Source organism: Zonotrichia leucophrys, chromosome 1 (genome assembly GCF_028769735.1).
Source record: "Zonotrichia leucophrys gambelii isolate GWCS_2022_RI chromosome 1, RI_Zleu_2.0, whole genome shotgun sequence".
NCBI lineage: Eukaryota > Metazoa > Chordata > Aves > Passeriformes > Passerellidae > Zonotrichia > Zonotrichia leucophrys.
The window spans coordinates 60,627,057-60,641,830 of record NC_088169.1 but is presented as its reverse complement, the minus strand read 5'-3'; the positions used below and the strand labels follow the sequence as shown (position 1 = coordinate 60,641,830).

Genomic DNA, 14,774 nt, shown 5'->3' with positions numbered 1-14,774 from the left:
TCATCTTGTACAAAAGTAATTTGTGAAGCCAAACAAGCATGTTGAAATGTCTCATTTCCAGCTTTTATAATGATTTAATCAGTCACAACATTCAAAATAGTAATTAGGGAAAAAAAGAAATTCATATGACATGACTTGCTAATTTTCTGCAAGCCAACAGTGCTCCAGTTTGAGCACTGAAGGGATCATTGTTATTCCCTAGCTGGCTTTTCTAAAGCTGCAAACTATTACACACACCTCATTTATATACAAGTACCTTTCCCTAGTTCAACATCTGAAAGGCAGAATGGGTAACTAAAAACCAGAGCATGGTATGAGGAACTACTGAGGTGAAAGACAATTCAACATTTTGGAGAATATTAAGCTGAAGCGGAAGAAAGATGAAACAACTGGAAAAATCTCCCTAAGGTCTGGAAGGACCACCATCCAAGACTATATGCACTTCTGGTAGCCCATGGTGGCACTATACAACTGAGGAGATAAAATATCCATAGCTAAAATGAGGAGGAGTAAAGTGACATGTTTCTCAGATCATATTAATGAATAAAAAAACCCTCAGAAAGTGAAAATAATAACCATATGGAAATTAACAGGCACAGTACATGCACAGAGTAAAAAATCCCATCTATCTGGACTTCTATAGATCACCTAAATATATGAAGCATTAACAAAACCAGACAAAGACAGAACTACCTAAAAGAGCTGGTTTTGGAAATGAAGACTTTGCCTGGATGAAGACAATAAAAGGAGGGTTTTGAGAAGAGTTGATACAGATCAACTCAAAATTTATCTTGAGACTGATGTCAAGCATGATCATCACTAATAAACTTAATGAGGAAAAAAAAAGTAAATATAAAATAAAGACTGTTGATAATTTGAAATAAGCAGGTGTCATCAGGTAAGAAGAACAACAAATCATACAGAAAGAACTTGCTCAGCACAACTGTTTTAAAAAACAGCCATAAGAAACACAAAGTTATGTCCTTAAAAACTAAAAGCAAGCTTTAAAATTGAATTGCAAATTCACAACCTGGGAAATCAAGTACCTTAATTGATTTCTTGATCATGGCACAGCAATGAATGAATGGTCTATATGACATTGCACTGAAAATAGCAAACATGCATCCTTTAGTGAAAGAACTGACATCAGTGTCACTGAGAAGGACATCCTGTGTAATTGCACATACAGTATTATCCACATGTAAAAAGAAGATTAACTCATAACAAGCAGAGAAAGTAGGACTATAGAGGATAATCACTGGAATGCAGAGGCTTTCATACAGAAGCAGACTAAAACCTTAGTTTACACAGTTTCCAAAAACCAAGGCTAAAAGATCATCAATTGTAAAAAATTAAGAAAGGTAAACATCAGCAAAGGAATAGAAACTATTCAAGCAGAAAAATAAGGATATCCATAAGCAAACAGATAAAAATTTGCCGTGAGTAGCTTCAGCCTGAAATTTTAAAGTCTTAGTTATTACCGCAGTGTGGTTCACAAAGACAAAACCAGCACTAGGTTTGGGGGAGGTGTTTTAAAGCCCTCATTAACTGAGAGGTTATATTTAGTAAGCTTTTGATATTCCTATCATTTTCAAAATTGTGCTTGTGACAGCAGAGGACTGGACCCTAAATTTCAGAGAAATCCTTCTATCCAACAGATAGTGATGCAAGTTCTCTCACAATCCTGAACTAGAAGACACAACCACACTAAAAACTGAAAACTAGCAAGCTCCCAAGACTATCAGCTCAGTTTAGGTAAGGACAAGATGTCATCTTCAATGAAATAATTTTTTTTGTAACTACTACACTTCCAATGTACATCAAAATATGGGCAAAGAACACCCAAGCAATCTGTAAAGCTCTACTTGGTAGGCCTCTAGGACTTAGTATTCTTTCCTCACATAAATTCTTGCCAGAAATCCTATTTTATGCACAAGCACAGATTTCAAATTTACTAAGTTTTGCCAGGGGAAAACCAAAAATACTGTCAGGGTGCTCAGACATGAACAGTGAAAATTCTTGTCACACCTCTAGCTCAGCTAAGCAATTCAAAGATTTGCATTATTCCAGCAAATAGAGAAATCATTATCGACAAATCCATTACAGTACACTGGAGGAGATATTTGGTCTCATGAAATGTTTCATAAAACAACTGCTTTCTAATATTTCAAACAACCTTTACGATGCCACAATCTCCAGAGAAATGAAGTGCAGTGCTGGACAGTCACACTTCCCCTGCTCTTAAATAACAAAGCAGCTCTTCCTGATTTCATCTGCTCTAGGATTTAAAGGGACTGAATATTCTGAGGTAATTTTGTAAAAATAGAAACTAAGGCTTTAAATATGCACACCATAACTGTGCATTGACTTTTAAGAGCTACTACTGCAACAATTCCTGTAAGCTGTGACAAAGTATTACAAAGAGGACAGGAATCAGAGTGCAATCTTCTGTAAATCAGCAGAAGGTGAAATACAGGGCAGTTCTGACCACCCTTCTGCCTGGCTCTAAGAGAATGAAAGTTCCACACCATAATCTAAATAGACACCTCACAGGTAAACATCAAGAGGAGGCAGCCAGAGATCAAAACAATGGAGTCAGAACTCTGTAGGAAGGGTTGAATTAATGTTTCTAGAACCACACAGTCCAGAATGCCTAACAGCAATGGATGGAGCACTTCACAGCAGGAATATTTTAAGCAACTACTACAATCAGTGAGGAATCTCTGGTCACTGTCATTATTAGAGAGATGCTTCTGTAACCCACAGGTCCAAGAACCTGGTGGGGCAGGGAGGGTGGTATTTGTTTTCTTTAGTAAATTGAAACAGAAAAACAAATAAAGGGCAGACTTTAAAAGTCTTTTAAAAATAAGTTTATGTTAAGGTTAAGGATGCAAAATTACTTCTTGACTGTAGCTGAAGATCTCTATTTGAGCTGGAGAGTCCTCATAAACCAATAAAATTCAAGATTTTATACCACATGTCTTAAGTGAAAGATTATCACCCATAATTAGAAGTTGTTTAATATATGGCAGTTAACATTCCATGTCAGGACCTGGAACAACTGACTACCAGCCTTGCTGTCTCACAACACCTTCCCTCTGCCATCAACCATATACCACAGACACTGTTTCTTTAAAACAACAAAATCTGCTCCTGAAATAAAATAATGTAATTTTCATGTGATAGGATGCTTCCTTGCTCAATTTCTCCCCTTACTGTTGCAGCAACTTGCAAATAAGGAAGTTATTAATAGCCAAAGAAGACACAGAAAATTACTTATCTGTGTTCAACTACCTAGAGAAATACGGTTAGATAAATAAATTTGTTCCTTCAGGATAAACTGCAACTTTCATTTTTTTAAGTGCTTGCAGAAGTTGCAAGAAAATTTTAGGAACAGTATTTATGTTCTCCAAGTTGAAGTGACAAAATTTAAAACAATAAATAAACTTAATTCAATATTAGAAATCTCCCCTAATATTCTTTGTAAGTGCTAGATATATTTTCTTTTTCACCAAGGTATTTCCTAAACGTTCATGCAAAAACAAGGATAAACCAGACAAGAACCAAGATCTAAGGATATTACAAGTAAGCCCTAAAACAGGCTTCATAGAATTCAATAAGACTCTGTAGTTGTATTTTAAATTATTACATATAAACTCAAAAAATCTGCTCTAAAATAAAAGCTATATTCTAATAAACAAGGTGAATTCTAGGAAAATAATACATCACAATTTTATCACATCACCTTGAAAGACAAAAGCATTTCCTTAAATGATGCTATCTCTCAGTTCAATTACACTAAATACACCAGAATGCAGAGCAAAAGCAATTTGTCTCCTTGAAACATCAAACAACCAAAATTAAAACATATTAAAAAAAACCCACAGAAAAAACCCAAATAAACCAGTTCACTTGCTTCCTTATTATATTGAAAAGTTCAGAAATACTTTTTTTAATTTAAATACAGATAATTACCTTTTCAATAGATATTCTTGATTTCATGCGATTGCCCTGAGCCCTGGCGTACGTGTCCATGATCTCACCAGTCTTGGTATTCAATGACAGCACAAAAATGCCTGCAAAAAACATTTATATTTGATTACTTTATATATACATTTATATTTATACTAAATATTATTTATATTTAGCATAAACTTTATATATGAACTAATATTTATACTAAATATTATTATTTAAACTAAATTTATACTTTATATATATATCCATATACTAATGGATAAATATATCCATTTAGCTCACATCCACTCTAAAAATGCATATAGACAAAACAAGAACCAATAAAAACAATTAAAAAGCATTTAAAGATTAAACAGCACACCATCCATACTGACAGCTGCCTTTAAGAAAGTACTGCCTTAATGACCTTCAAAATCAGGTATGAAATGCAGAATACAGACACTTAGCAGTAGGGTTCATTGTTTTCCTTTAACTAGAATTTCAAGGCTGCACTGGGGGTGGGGAGGAACACTACATTAAATTTTGATTCACTGTCGCTCATATGCTGGAAGGTTTTTCAGAGGGTCCCTATACAATACAACACAATCTCAGGAGGCAAATGCACAGCTCACCCACCGTGGCAGCCAATGGGCCCAGCCATGTCTGTCACCCTGGGGTGCCACAGGCTAACATGGATGGATCATCACTCACCTTCCCTGGCTGTGCTCCGGGCAGCCCAGGCTCGGATGGCAAAACACAGCAGGCTAAATGCATTTATCAGCACTCTCAACTGAGTAGGTCACGAGAACTTCTGCTCTAATCAGCTGCCCTTATTTATCCTAAGTCTAATTCTAACAACAAGAAGATAAAAAAACAGCTATGAAGGTATTTTTTCAAGTTTCCCTCTTTAACCAGCAGCAATGGATCCAGTTTGTTTCATTCATCTTTGCATCCACCAAAATAGGCAATAAATATAGAGTGTTAAAGACAGAAAGCATGTGGTGAGCTTTTAAGTTCTATGGAAGTTTTAATGGTCACACACTTTAAACAGGAGAAAGAACTCCTACACTATATAAAATAAATGAGGCAAGGAGCAAGTGCATGTAAAAATTACTGCAAAGATAAAAAAAGTAAACACCATGACATCAGAGTATGGGTCTTCACACAACTGACCAGGCCGGTTTTGTCAAGCTCATCTCAAGCATGTATTTAACCTTTATATGGGAAATAAAGTTTTATATAGGTTTGGTCTTGAGCATAAGTCATTTAAATATGAAGATCAGTAGTGTCATCAAGTAACTACCTTTCTCCACGCCAGCAACTCTAAAAGTAAAATTTATTCAAGAATAAAATAGCAAGAGATTATTATTAGGTACATCTGTACCTACGAGATTATTATTAGGTACAATGTCAATACATTTCACTTTGATTTCTGCTTTCCTTTACAAAGATGAACTTGCTAGAATCTTAGAAAAGAAGTTACACTTAGGCAAATAAACTGAAACATTTTCATCTCTAGACACAGATTCTCTCCACTGGATATTTAAAGTTTGGAAAATTCAGACAATTACATGAAGCAATCAGGTGCATGATCCACAGATTATAGATATAATATGTAAGTATAATAAATACAAATAAAAATTAATTTCACAGTAAACTATGGATAGAAGACTAAACACAACAATGGTTCTGCTAAAAGTCACGTGTCTAAAATAAAAAAATCCACACAACAGTATCAGGCAATAAAAAAATACCCACTTCACCTGTCCCAACTGCTCTGTCTTAAGTGGCTAGTCCAGTAAAAATCCAAAGCATATTGGGGAAATACTCTTAAGACACTCCTTCATCTAAGAAAAAGCCATCTACAGAAAAAGATGGGTTTTCACACAGATACTTCAGCTCTACATTTTTGGATGGATCCCTCCTTGCAGCAATTTTAACAAAGCCCAACATAGCACGCCATGGAGATGACGTTTTAACCTTGCTGGGTGCTGCAGTGTTTACTCAGGTACGGCAGTTCAGTTACACTGCAAACTGCCTTCAGGTTAAGCATTTTCCTGTGCCAACTGCTACTAAACTCTGGAGACCTGAACACCAACCTGTAGGGTTCCCTACCTATGAAACAAACAGACTCGTAAATCACAGTATGAAGACTGAAAAATCCTGGGCAGAAACCACAGAGCTTTATCACCACAACACCACAATGTTTTATCTTCCCTGCATCCTGCCCTTCAGTACTTGAATAATACAGGTACTAATATATACAGCTAGAGTATACCACCTACAGCATTTCTGCTCTCTGTCATGCACTTCAGAGAAATCTGAAGTCTCACTTGTCCAACAATGCAGCAAAACCATATTCTTTTTAATATGTAAAATCATTATCCATTTTCAATACAACAATGGTTCAATCATGTGAGAAGTACACAAACATTAACTGAAAAGGAAGTGAAAGCACTGACAATAAAGCGGCCTGGAAGTAGCTCATTTGTATAAATAAAACCTACCGTTTCAAATTGCTTTTACTTCTGGATATTGAATTTGACTATTAAATTGAATTTCCTCCTATTGTTTACTCAAAAAAGGGGAATCAATGGCAAAAGCATCAGGAACAAGAGGAACAGGACTTTTCTGTTACTGAGTAACTATTGTCAGACACCCAAAAAAAAAGGGAAAAATTGATCACACAACTAATTCCATACCATCTTTCCCTTTTTAGCAAGTTGCATCACCTTAAATGCACACAGCATGGGCAATACACAAGAGGAGCTGGAAGCCTCTGTGCTGCTAGGAAGCTACAAATTAGTTGCCATTACTGAAACTTGGAGGGAAAAATCCCACAGCTGGAGTGTGGCTGTGGACGGCTACAGGCTGTTAATAAAGAAAGGACAGGCTAGGAAGGAGTGCCTGAATGTTGCTCTCTACAGTAAGAAATGGACAGAGTGTGAAGAGCGTATTGGAAAAGAAACAAAATTAAGTCAGCCTGGTGGTTGATCCAGGGAAGCCCACTGAGGAAGCCTTCCTGATCCAGCTACAGGAGGCATCATGCTCACAGGCTCTTCTCCTGCTAGAGGCCTTCAACCATCCCAAAATCTACTGAAAGAGTAGCACAGAAAGCTATTTTAGGAGAAGACTCTTGGAATGCATGGAGGATAGCTTCTTAAGACACATAATAAGACAATCCTCACCAGAAGGGATGCAACACTGGACCTGTTAGTCACCAACCTGAGTGATCTAATCCATGGCAACCAGATTGGTGAAAATCTGGGCCAGAGGACTCACACACTGGTGCTGCTTGCAGCCCTGAGGGACATGGAACAGGCAAAGAGTCCATTCAGGATCCTAAACTTTGGAACAGCACACTTCTGGCTGTTCAAGGAGCTAAATCCATAGGCTTCCCAGGAAACTGTCCTCAGGGATGTGGGAGCAGGACAGAGCTGGCAGACCTTTAAGAATACTTTCCATAAAGCTGAAGAGATACCAATCCCTGGGTGTAAGAAATCAGGAAAGGAAGGCATGGGACTGGCACTGCTGAGTTGAGACCAAACTAAGAGCAGCTGAGCTCAAACTAAAGGGCAAGAAGGAGATGAACAGGCAGCGGAAACAGGGACAGGTATTCTGGGAAGAGTAAAAGGACACTGCCTGGTTTTGCAGGGATGAGGTTAGAAGGCCAAGGTGAGGCTGAACTTGCAAGGGATGCAAAGAATAAAAAGGGCTTCTACAGGTATGTCAGAGAGAAATGGAAGGTCAAAGAAAATGCACTCCCACCGATGAACACAGCGGGCAAACTAGTAACAACAGATGAGATGACTGAGGTACTCCACAACTTTTTTGCTTCAGTCTTCACTGGCAACCTTTCTTCCTACACCTCTCCAGAGGATGGACTGGAGGAGCAAAGAGAAGATCAGGTTTGCAACCACCTGGGGAACCTGAACATACATAAGTCTATATGACCTGTGGAGAGGCATCCCAGAGTTCCGAGAGAACTGGCTGATCTAGTTACCAAGTCACTCCATTATATCTGAAAAGTCATGGCTGGAAAATGGGAAACATTGTATCCACCTTAACAAAGGGTAGAAAGGCAGATCCTGGGAACTACTGACCTGTTGGTGTCACCTCAGATCTCCTCTGTGCCTGAGAAGACCATGGAATGGGTGCTCCTAGAAGCTGTGCTAAGACACATGGAGACAGGGATGATTCAGGACAGCCAGCACAGTGTCACCAAGGGCAAGTCCTGCCTGACCAGCCTGGTGGCCTTCTATGATGGGGACAAGGAACAAGCTACAGATGTCCTCTCTCTGGACATCCATAAGGCTTTTGACACAATCCTCCATCCTCCTCTCCAAATAGGAGAGATATGGATTTGATGGGTGGAATGTTCAATGGATAAGAAGCTGGTTGGATGGACCCATCCAGAAGAGAGTAGTCAACAACTGAGTGTCCAGATGGACGCTGGTGCCAGGTGGTGTCCTGCAGCAGCTCACAGCAGGACCAGTGTTATTCAGTACCTTCACTAATGCCACAGACCAAGTGAATCAAGGGCACCCTCAGCAAACTTGCAGACGACACCAAGCTGAGTGGTGTGACTGACTTGCCTGGGGGATGGGATATTATCCAGAAGGACATGGATAAGCTCAACCAGTGGATCCATATGAAATTCATCAAGTTCAACAAGACAACACTCAAGGTCCTGTACCGGGCTGGGAAAATTCCCAGTGTCAATACAAGCTGTAGAATGAACTGATTAAGAACAGCCCTGGTAAGAATGACTTGGGAGTGGTGGTGGACAAGAAGATGGACATGACTCGGCAATGTGCGAGTGCAACCCAAAACGCCAGCCACATCCTGGGCTGCAGGAGGAGCCAGCAAGCAGGGGATGCTCTGCTCTGGTGAAACCCCACCTGCAGTGCTGCACCCAGCTCTGGGGTCCTCAGCACAGGAAATACACAGACCTGCTGGAGCAGGTCCAAAGCAGGGCCACAAAAACGATCACAGGGATGGAGCACCTCTGCTATGAAGACAGGATGGAAGAGTGGGAGTAGCTCAGCCTAGAGAAAGCTCTGGGAAGACCTTACAGAAGCCTTTCAATGTTTAACTGGGGCTTATAAGAATGACAGGGACGAACTTTTTAGCAGCACCTGTTGTAACAGAACAAGGAGGAATGGCTTTAAAGTAGAAGAGGGTGGGTTTAGATTAGATACAAGAAATCTACAGTGAAGGTGGTGAGCCACTGACACAAGCTGTCCAGAGGTTGTCGGTGCCCCATCCCTGGAAACATTCAAGGTCAGGCTGGGCAGAGCTCTGAGCAACCTGATCCAGCTGTAGATGTCCCTGCTCTCTGCAGGGTAATTGGACAAGACGGGCTTTAAAGGCCCCTTCTAGCCCAAAGAACTCTACAAATGTATAAACCCCGTTTTCCAGAGATGTGTTGAAGAACACTCTTCCCATCAGAGCATGTAATCAGCATTTAGCTAACTTTTCCATATGCATGTTTGAATATATGTAAGGAGCAAAATTAAATAATCAGCTTAAGAGAATCCAACAGGAAATCTGCCATGGATTTAATCTCTTTGTGTAAGTCTATCCCATGCCTAAATTTACTTTAAGTCAATGCATATTGACAAACCTTAGCTGGCAGAAAAGAAAAATGTTATCTTTTTTCTGTAAATGTGCTGAGTAAATCTCTTAAATTGCTACAGAGGCATATGTGGATGTGCACACCTATGTTAAACACACACAGGTTATGACAAATTTGAATAAATTTAAAATATATGTAATATGGCATTATTAAAATTAAATTTCAAATAAAAGGTTCTAGCCAATGACAATAGTAAATCTATATTATGATTTAAAACTGAGGTGTTTTTAGTAGTACCAGAGCAAAAACAGACATCTTTCTTTTGAAGAAAAAGTACTGGTTTTTTTTTTGTGTTCAGCATACAGACCTGAGTCAGCCTAGAGAACTCTGATGATGATTTGCAAAAGCCAGGTTTAGGGAAACACTAAGCTTTGAATGATTCATTCAAAATACGAAATTTAAAAATCCTGAGAGATTCAGAAAATCATCAAGGTTGGAAGAGGCCTGCATGGTTATCTAGTCCAACCACCCATTCCCTCTGGTCCTCTCACTGCAGGCACGGCAGAAGAGTCTGGCCCCCACCTCTCTACACCCTTGTTAAGGTGGTTACAGAGAGTGATGAGATTTCCCCCATGCCTCCTCTTTTCCAGGCTAGGCACCCTGAGACACTCCTCATAAGATGTGTTCTACACCTTCCACAAGCTGCCCTTCTCTGGATGTGCTCCAGCGCCTCAATGTCCTCTTGGAACCGAGGGGTCCAAAGCCGACACAGGTTGTGAGGTGTGGCTGCACCAGCGCTGGGTACAGGGGCACAATCCCCGCCCTGCTCCTGCTGGCCACACTGCTGCTGGCACAGGCCAGGTGCCACTGCCCTTCTTGGCCCCCTGGGCACACCCTGGCTCGTGTTCATCTACTGTCAACCAGAACCCAAGGCCCTTTCTACCAAACAGCTTTACAGCCACTCTTTCCCCAGCCTGCAGCACGGAGTGGGGTTGCTGTGAGCCAAGTGCAAACCCAGCACTCAGCCTTGCTGACCCTCATACACTGACCTCAGCCCACCGATCCAGCCTGCCCAGGTCTCCATGTGGAGCCCTCCTACTCTCAATCACATCAACACTCCCATCCAACTTGGTGCTGCCACCAAGTTTACTGAGGGTGCACCCAATCCCCACGTCCAGATCACCAGTGAAGATGCTGAACAGGACCTGCCCCAAAACAGACCCCTGGGGACACCACCAGTGTCCAGCCTCCAGCAGGGCTCAGCTCCATTCACCACCACTCCCTGGGCCCACACATCCAGCCAGCTTTTCATCCACAGCAGAGTGGATAAACTTTTTATCCAAGCCATGAGCAGCCAGGTTTCCTAGCAGGATGCTGTGGGAGATGGTGTCAAACTCTTTACTGAAGTCAAGACACACCATCCACAGCCTTTCCCTCATCTAAGTGGGTTACTTTGTCATAGAAGATCGGATTGGTCAAGCAGAACCTTCCTTTTTTAAATCCATATTGGTTGGGACTGATTCCCTGGTTTTCCTGCATGTGTATTTATAACCTTACCTTAACAATTACAACCTTAAACGATTGCTACTAAAAATCAAATTAAGCAAGACTACACTGACAACACAGGCAGAAGAGTCTAATGGATCATCCTCTATTTCTCATTTCTAATGATTTTTCAGTTTCACTGATCAGGTCAGCAGTCTTGAAAAAGTCCAGGTATGAAACACAAGTTGTCTTAACCACAGCCACCCACAGGAGCAAAACACATCAAAAGCAAAATACATCATTTATGGTAAACAGTAATGACAGGCTGGGTCCTCTTTTTCTTGCTTGGTTTTAATTCTCTTTCATTGTATTTCTGTCACACAGAAGCAGCAATTTCAAAAGACTCAATCATTTTCTTCTCCTAGATCACTACTAGCTAGTCATCACCCACAGCTTCCCCCCAGTCCCAGGTCTCGACAGTCAAACACTTCTTGGGAAAAAAATGTTACTTGATGTGCTAGGGGTATCCACTGGTCTGGATTCTGTGGCTCATGCAATCAACTTAAAGTTTCTGTACTTCAGCCTGTTGTGTATTTTGTACAGAACAGAACCACACCAAGTGGGGCCATTATTTTCTAAGCTACAGCACTTTCTCAAAAAAACTTATTCCCACCTAGAGAAAATTTCACCAGAGAATACCTTGTTTAGTTCTCAAGGATTAATTAAATGCAGGTGGTATCTACCACTAAATTCTAACTGTATGATTCTGAAATAATCTCACAAACATGAAGCCATGTAAGACTCCTCCAAGTGTAACCTGGATAAATTTCGAGCATTGTTACCATTTATTTCAGTATCACTGATCTTTTCCAGAGACAATGTAAGTGGGATTTTTTTCCTCCCTATCTCACGCTGGCAATACCTCAGAGAGGAGAAGGCTGTATCTTTAAATACAGTTCGGATCTACAGTTCACCCTTTTTTTTCCCTTTTGCATACTGGATTTCTTTTGGAAAGCAGAGAAAAGAACTTCGGTTGTAATAAGAGAGCCAAAGATAGCCACTCAAAAAAGCCAAGAAAGCAAAGGAGGAACGCTCCTTGTTCCTCCTCCCTTGAGGGAGAAGAGGAACTGGGAGGAGGACATGCGGCGGGAGAGAGGGAGGGAGAGGAGACACTTCTACAGCGAAATACTCACAACAGGCTGAACTCACTTAACCCGTGCGCACCGACCACAGCCCCAACAAGGCAGGAGGGAACGCAAACTCACGGAGCCGCCGTGCGACCCTCCGGCCGCACCCGCACGAGTCAGTCAGTCAGTCAGTCAGTCCCCACGGGAGATGCGGACGGACAGCCCCGGTCCAGGGGGGCACCGGGAGCGGTGCTATCGCGGACCCCGCGGGCTCGCTCCTGGACCGAGGCCCCGCGTTCCCCCCTGCGCCCCTCGCGTCACCCCGCGCTGCCGTCCAGGGGGCCCCGGCCTCGCCCCGGCCCGCTCCAGGCGACCGGCGGGGCCCGCGGGAGCTGCGCTGCCCCAGGGGATCCTTCCCCGGGAAGGGCGGCGCAGGATGCGCTTCCCCGGGAGCCCCGGGCGACCTGTGGCAGCGAGCCCCGAGTGACAGGCCGCCGGCGGCGCCCCGCCCTGCGCCCGCGCTCCCCAGCAGGGCGGCCCGCGGGCGAGCGGCTGCAGGGGGTGCGAAGAAGAGCGGGCGCTCCGTACCTGTGCCTGTGGCTGTGACCGCCGCCGCCTCCTCAGCGCCCGCCGCCCGCGGCCATGGCCCCGCAGCGCAGCGGCCCCACAGCGCCCGACCGGCGCCGCCGGCCCCGCCCCCTCCGGCCCCGCCCTGCTCGGCCCCGCCCCCGCTCTCGCGACGCTTCCCGCCCAGCCCCGCCCCCGCAGCCGCAGCCGCCGCCGCCGCGCGCTCCCATTGGCGGGAAAGCGGCGGCCGCCCCGGAAACAGCCGAGGCGGCGGTGGAGCGCGCGCGGAGCCCGTTCGGCCACGCCCCCAGGGAGTTCTGCGATCCCTGTCCCTGTCCCTGTCCGTGTCCCGGCTCCTGCCCTGTCCCAGCCCCTTCCCGCGGGAGTGCCCGGGCGCGGGCACGGCCGTTGCAAAGTCCCCGGGAGCCGTGCGCCTGCCAGGGGCCGGGCAGTTCCTGCCTACTCCGTCGGAGCTGGCGGCTGCCGCCCGCTTGCTCGGGGCCGCCTCTCACGGCCGGCCGGCGGCCTCAGCGCGGGGCCTGGGCTGGAGGCGGCCGCCTGGGTTTAGTCGAACGAGGCGCAGACAAAACTCCTGAGACCCTGTTTGATAATCCTGTGTCCTCCTTCCTTCCACACTTCCTTCCTAAATTCAGCGCTGCCGGATTCCTCAGGGCGTCAGGTGTGCATTTACCCAGCAGATAGGCAGTTCATTTTCACCTCCTCATGAGTTGTTCTGCTTTGTGTGTAGGTGTAGGCGTTGTTGGGGGATTTCCTTTCATTTGGATGGAAGCGGGAATCTGGTGTAATTTGCTAGCATAAAACGCCCTTTCAGCAGCAGCAGCAGCTTGTCCAGGCACAGACCTGGCAGCAGGGACACGGCGAGGAGCTGTGTTGGGCAGTGCACAATGGCTCGTCTGAGCAGTGTGGGCTGACAGCTCTGTTCCCCCTCAAAGGAGAGGCTCCGGCAATCCGGGAAGAATCCGGGACAGGCCTTCCTGAGAGCCGGCATGTGAGGGGGAAGCTCGGCGAGGAACCAGAGAGCCCGAGCTCCGCCGGTGGAGACGGGCCCGCGTCTGCCTGCAGCAGCTTCTGCAACGCAGGAAAGAAAGAGTCGCCAAAGCTACCTTCAGAAAATAAATAAATAAATAAATAAATAAATAAATAAATATCCAAAACTTCGTATACTAGGGAAGGGGTTAGGGAAGATAAAAAAACCAAAGAATGCTACCCTTGTAGCTTTTTCAGTGCTGGATGGTTTCAAGCTCTAACCTGCGCCATTTTACAGAGACAAAGACAAACAGAGGAAACTACCCTAGCCCCTTCATAAATTGCACTTTTCTTCCACCACCTAAGACCTATTAAAAATATATGAGAATTTTTTTGCTACTGGCTCTCCCTTACTCTTCAAGATAATTCCTGCTTCTGCCTACCTGCTGTTTTTACTTAAGCTGTGGCTTTTATTTCTCTTTAGTCTTTCCTGAAGGGTTGTTTGAGTTCTACAATCATTTTAGACACTTCAAAGTCAGGGGGTCCATATTCACGTTTGCCAACAATACCTTGTCACAGACATCTTTTCATTAAAATCCTTTCGTTAGGATTTTTCCTGTTGAAGCTGAGAAGCTTCAGCGACAAAGTGTAAACAATGGTTATCTGCTGCTATGGAATGTAACAGGTGGATCCGTGATTGGTCTCCTATGGATGTTTGGATTTACTGACCATTCGCGGCAGAGCTGTTCTCACTTTCTGCCGGGACACAGAACTTTGTCATTCATTCCTTTTCTATTCTTAGCTTAGCTAACCTTCTGAGAACTTTCCTTCTATTTCTTTTTAGTATAGTTATAATGTAATATATATCATAAAATATTAAATCAAGCCTTCTGAACATGAGGTCAACATTCTCGTCTCTCTCTTCATCCTGCGACCCTTGCAAGCCCTGTGACAGCACCTGAACTACATTTTCATTTACCCTAAAAACTACTAAGCTGTACAACAAAGCCATGCAAAGACTACACAGATATAAGAAACAGAAGATTTGTTCTAGACTGTGTCTCACTATGCCA

The 14,774-nt window shown here is 43.5% G+C and overlaps 1 protein-coding gene across 7 annotated transcripts in view; it reads right to left on the bottom strand.

The window, feature by feature from the left end:
• AKAP11 (A-kinase anchoring protein 11) overlaps positions 1 to 12,838 on the bottom strand; it is a 44,321-nt gene extending 31,483 nt beyond the window's left edge. For 6 of the 7 annotated variants that reach the window (XM_064714229.1, XM_064714249.1, XM_064714278.1 and 3 more), the window contains exons 1-2: positions 12,736 to 12,838; positions 3,976 to 4,076 (exon numbers count right to left, since the gene is read on the bottom strand). In XM_064714229.1, coding sequence (XP_064570299.1) covers positions 3,976 to 4,035 — 60 coding nt within the window. In that variant the 5' untranslated portion in view covers positions 4,036 to 4,076; positions 12,736 to 12,838. Of the gene's footprint in view, positions 1 to 3,975; positions 4,077 to 12,285; positions 12,306 to 12,735 lie in introns of those variants that run through there. The other variant, XM_064714239.1, reaches the window with a different exon arrangement.
• Positions 12,839 to 14,774: the final 1,936 nt, after the last annotated feature.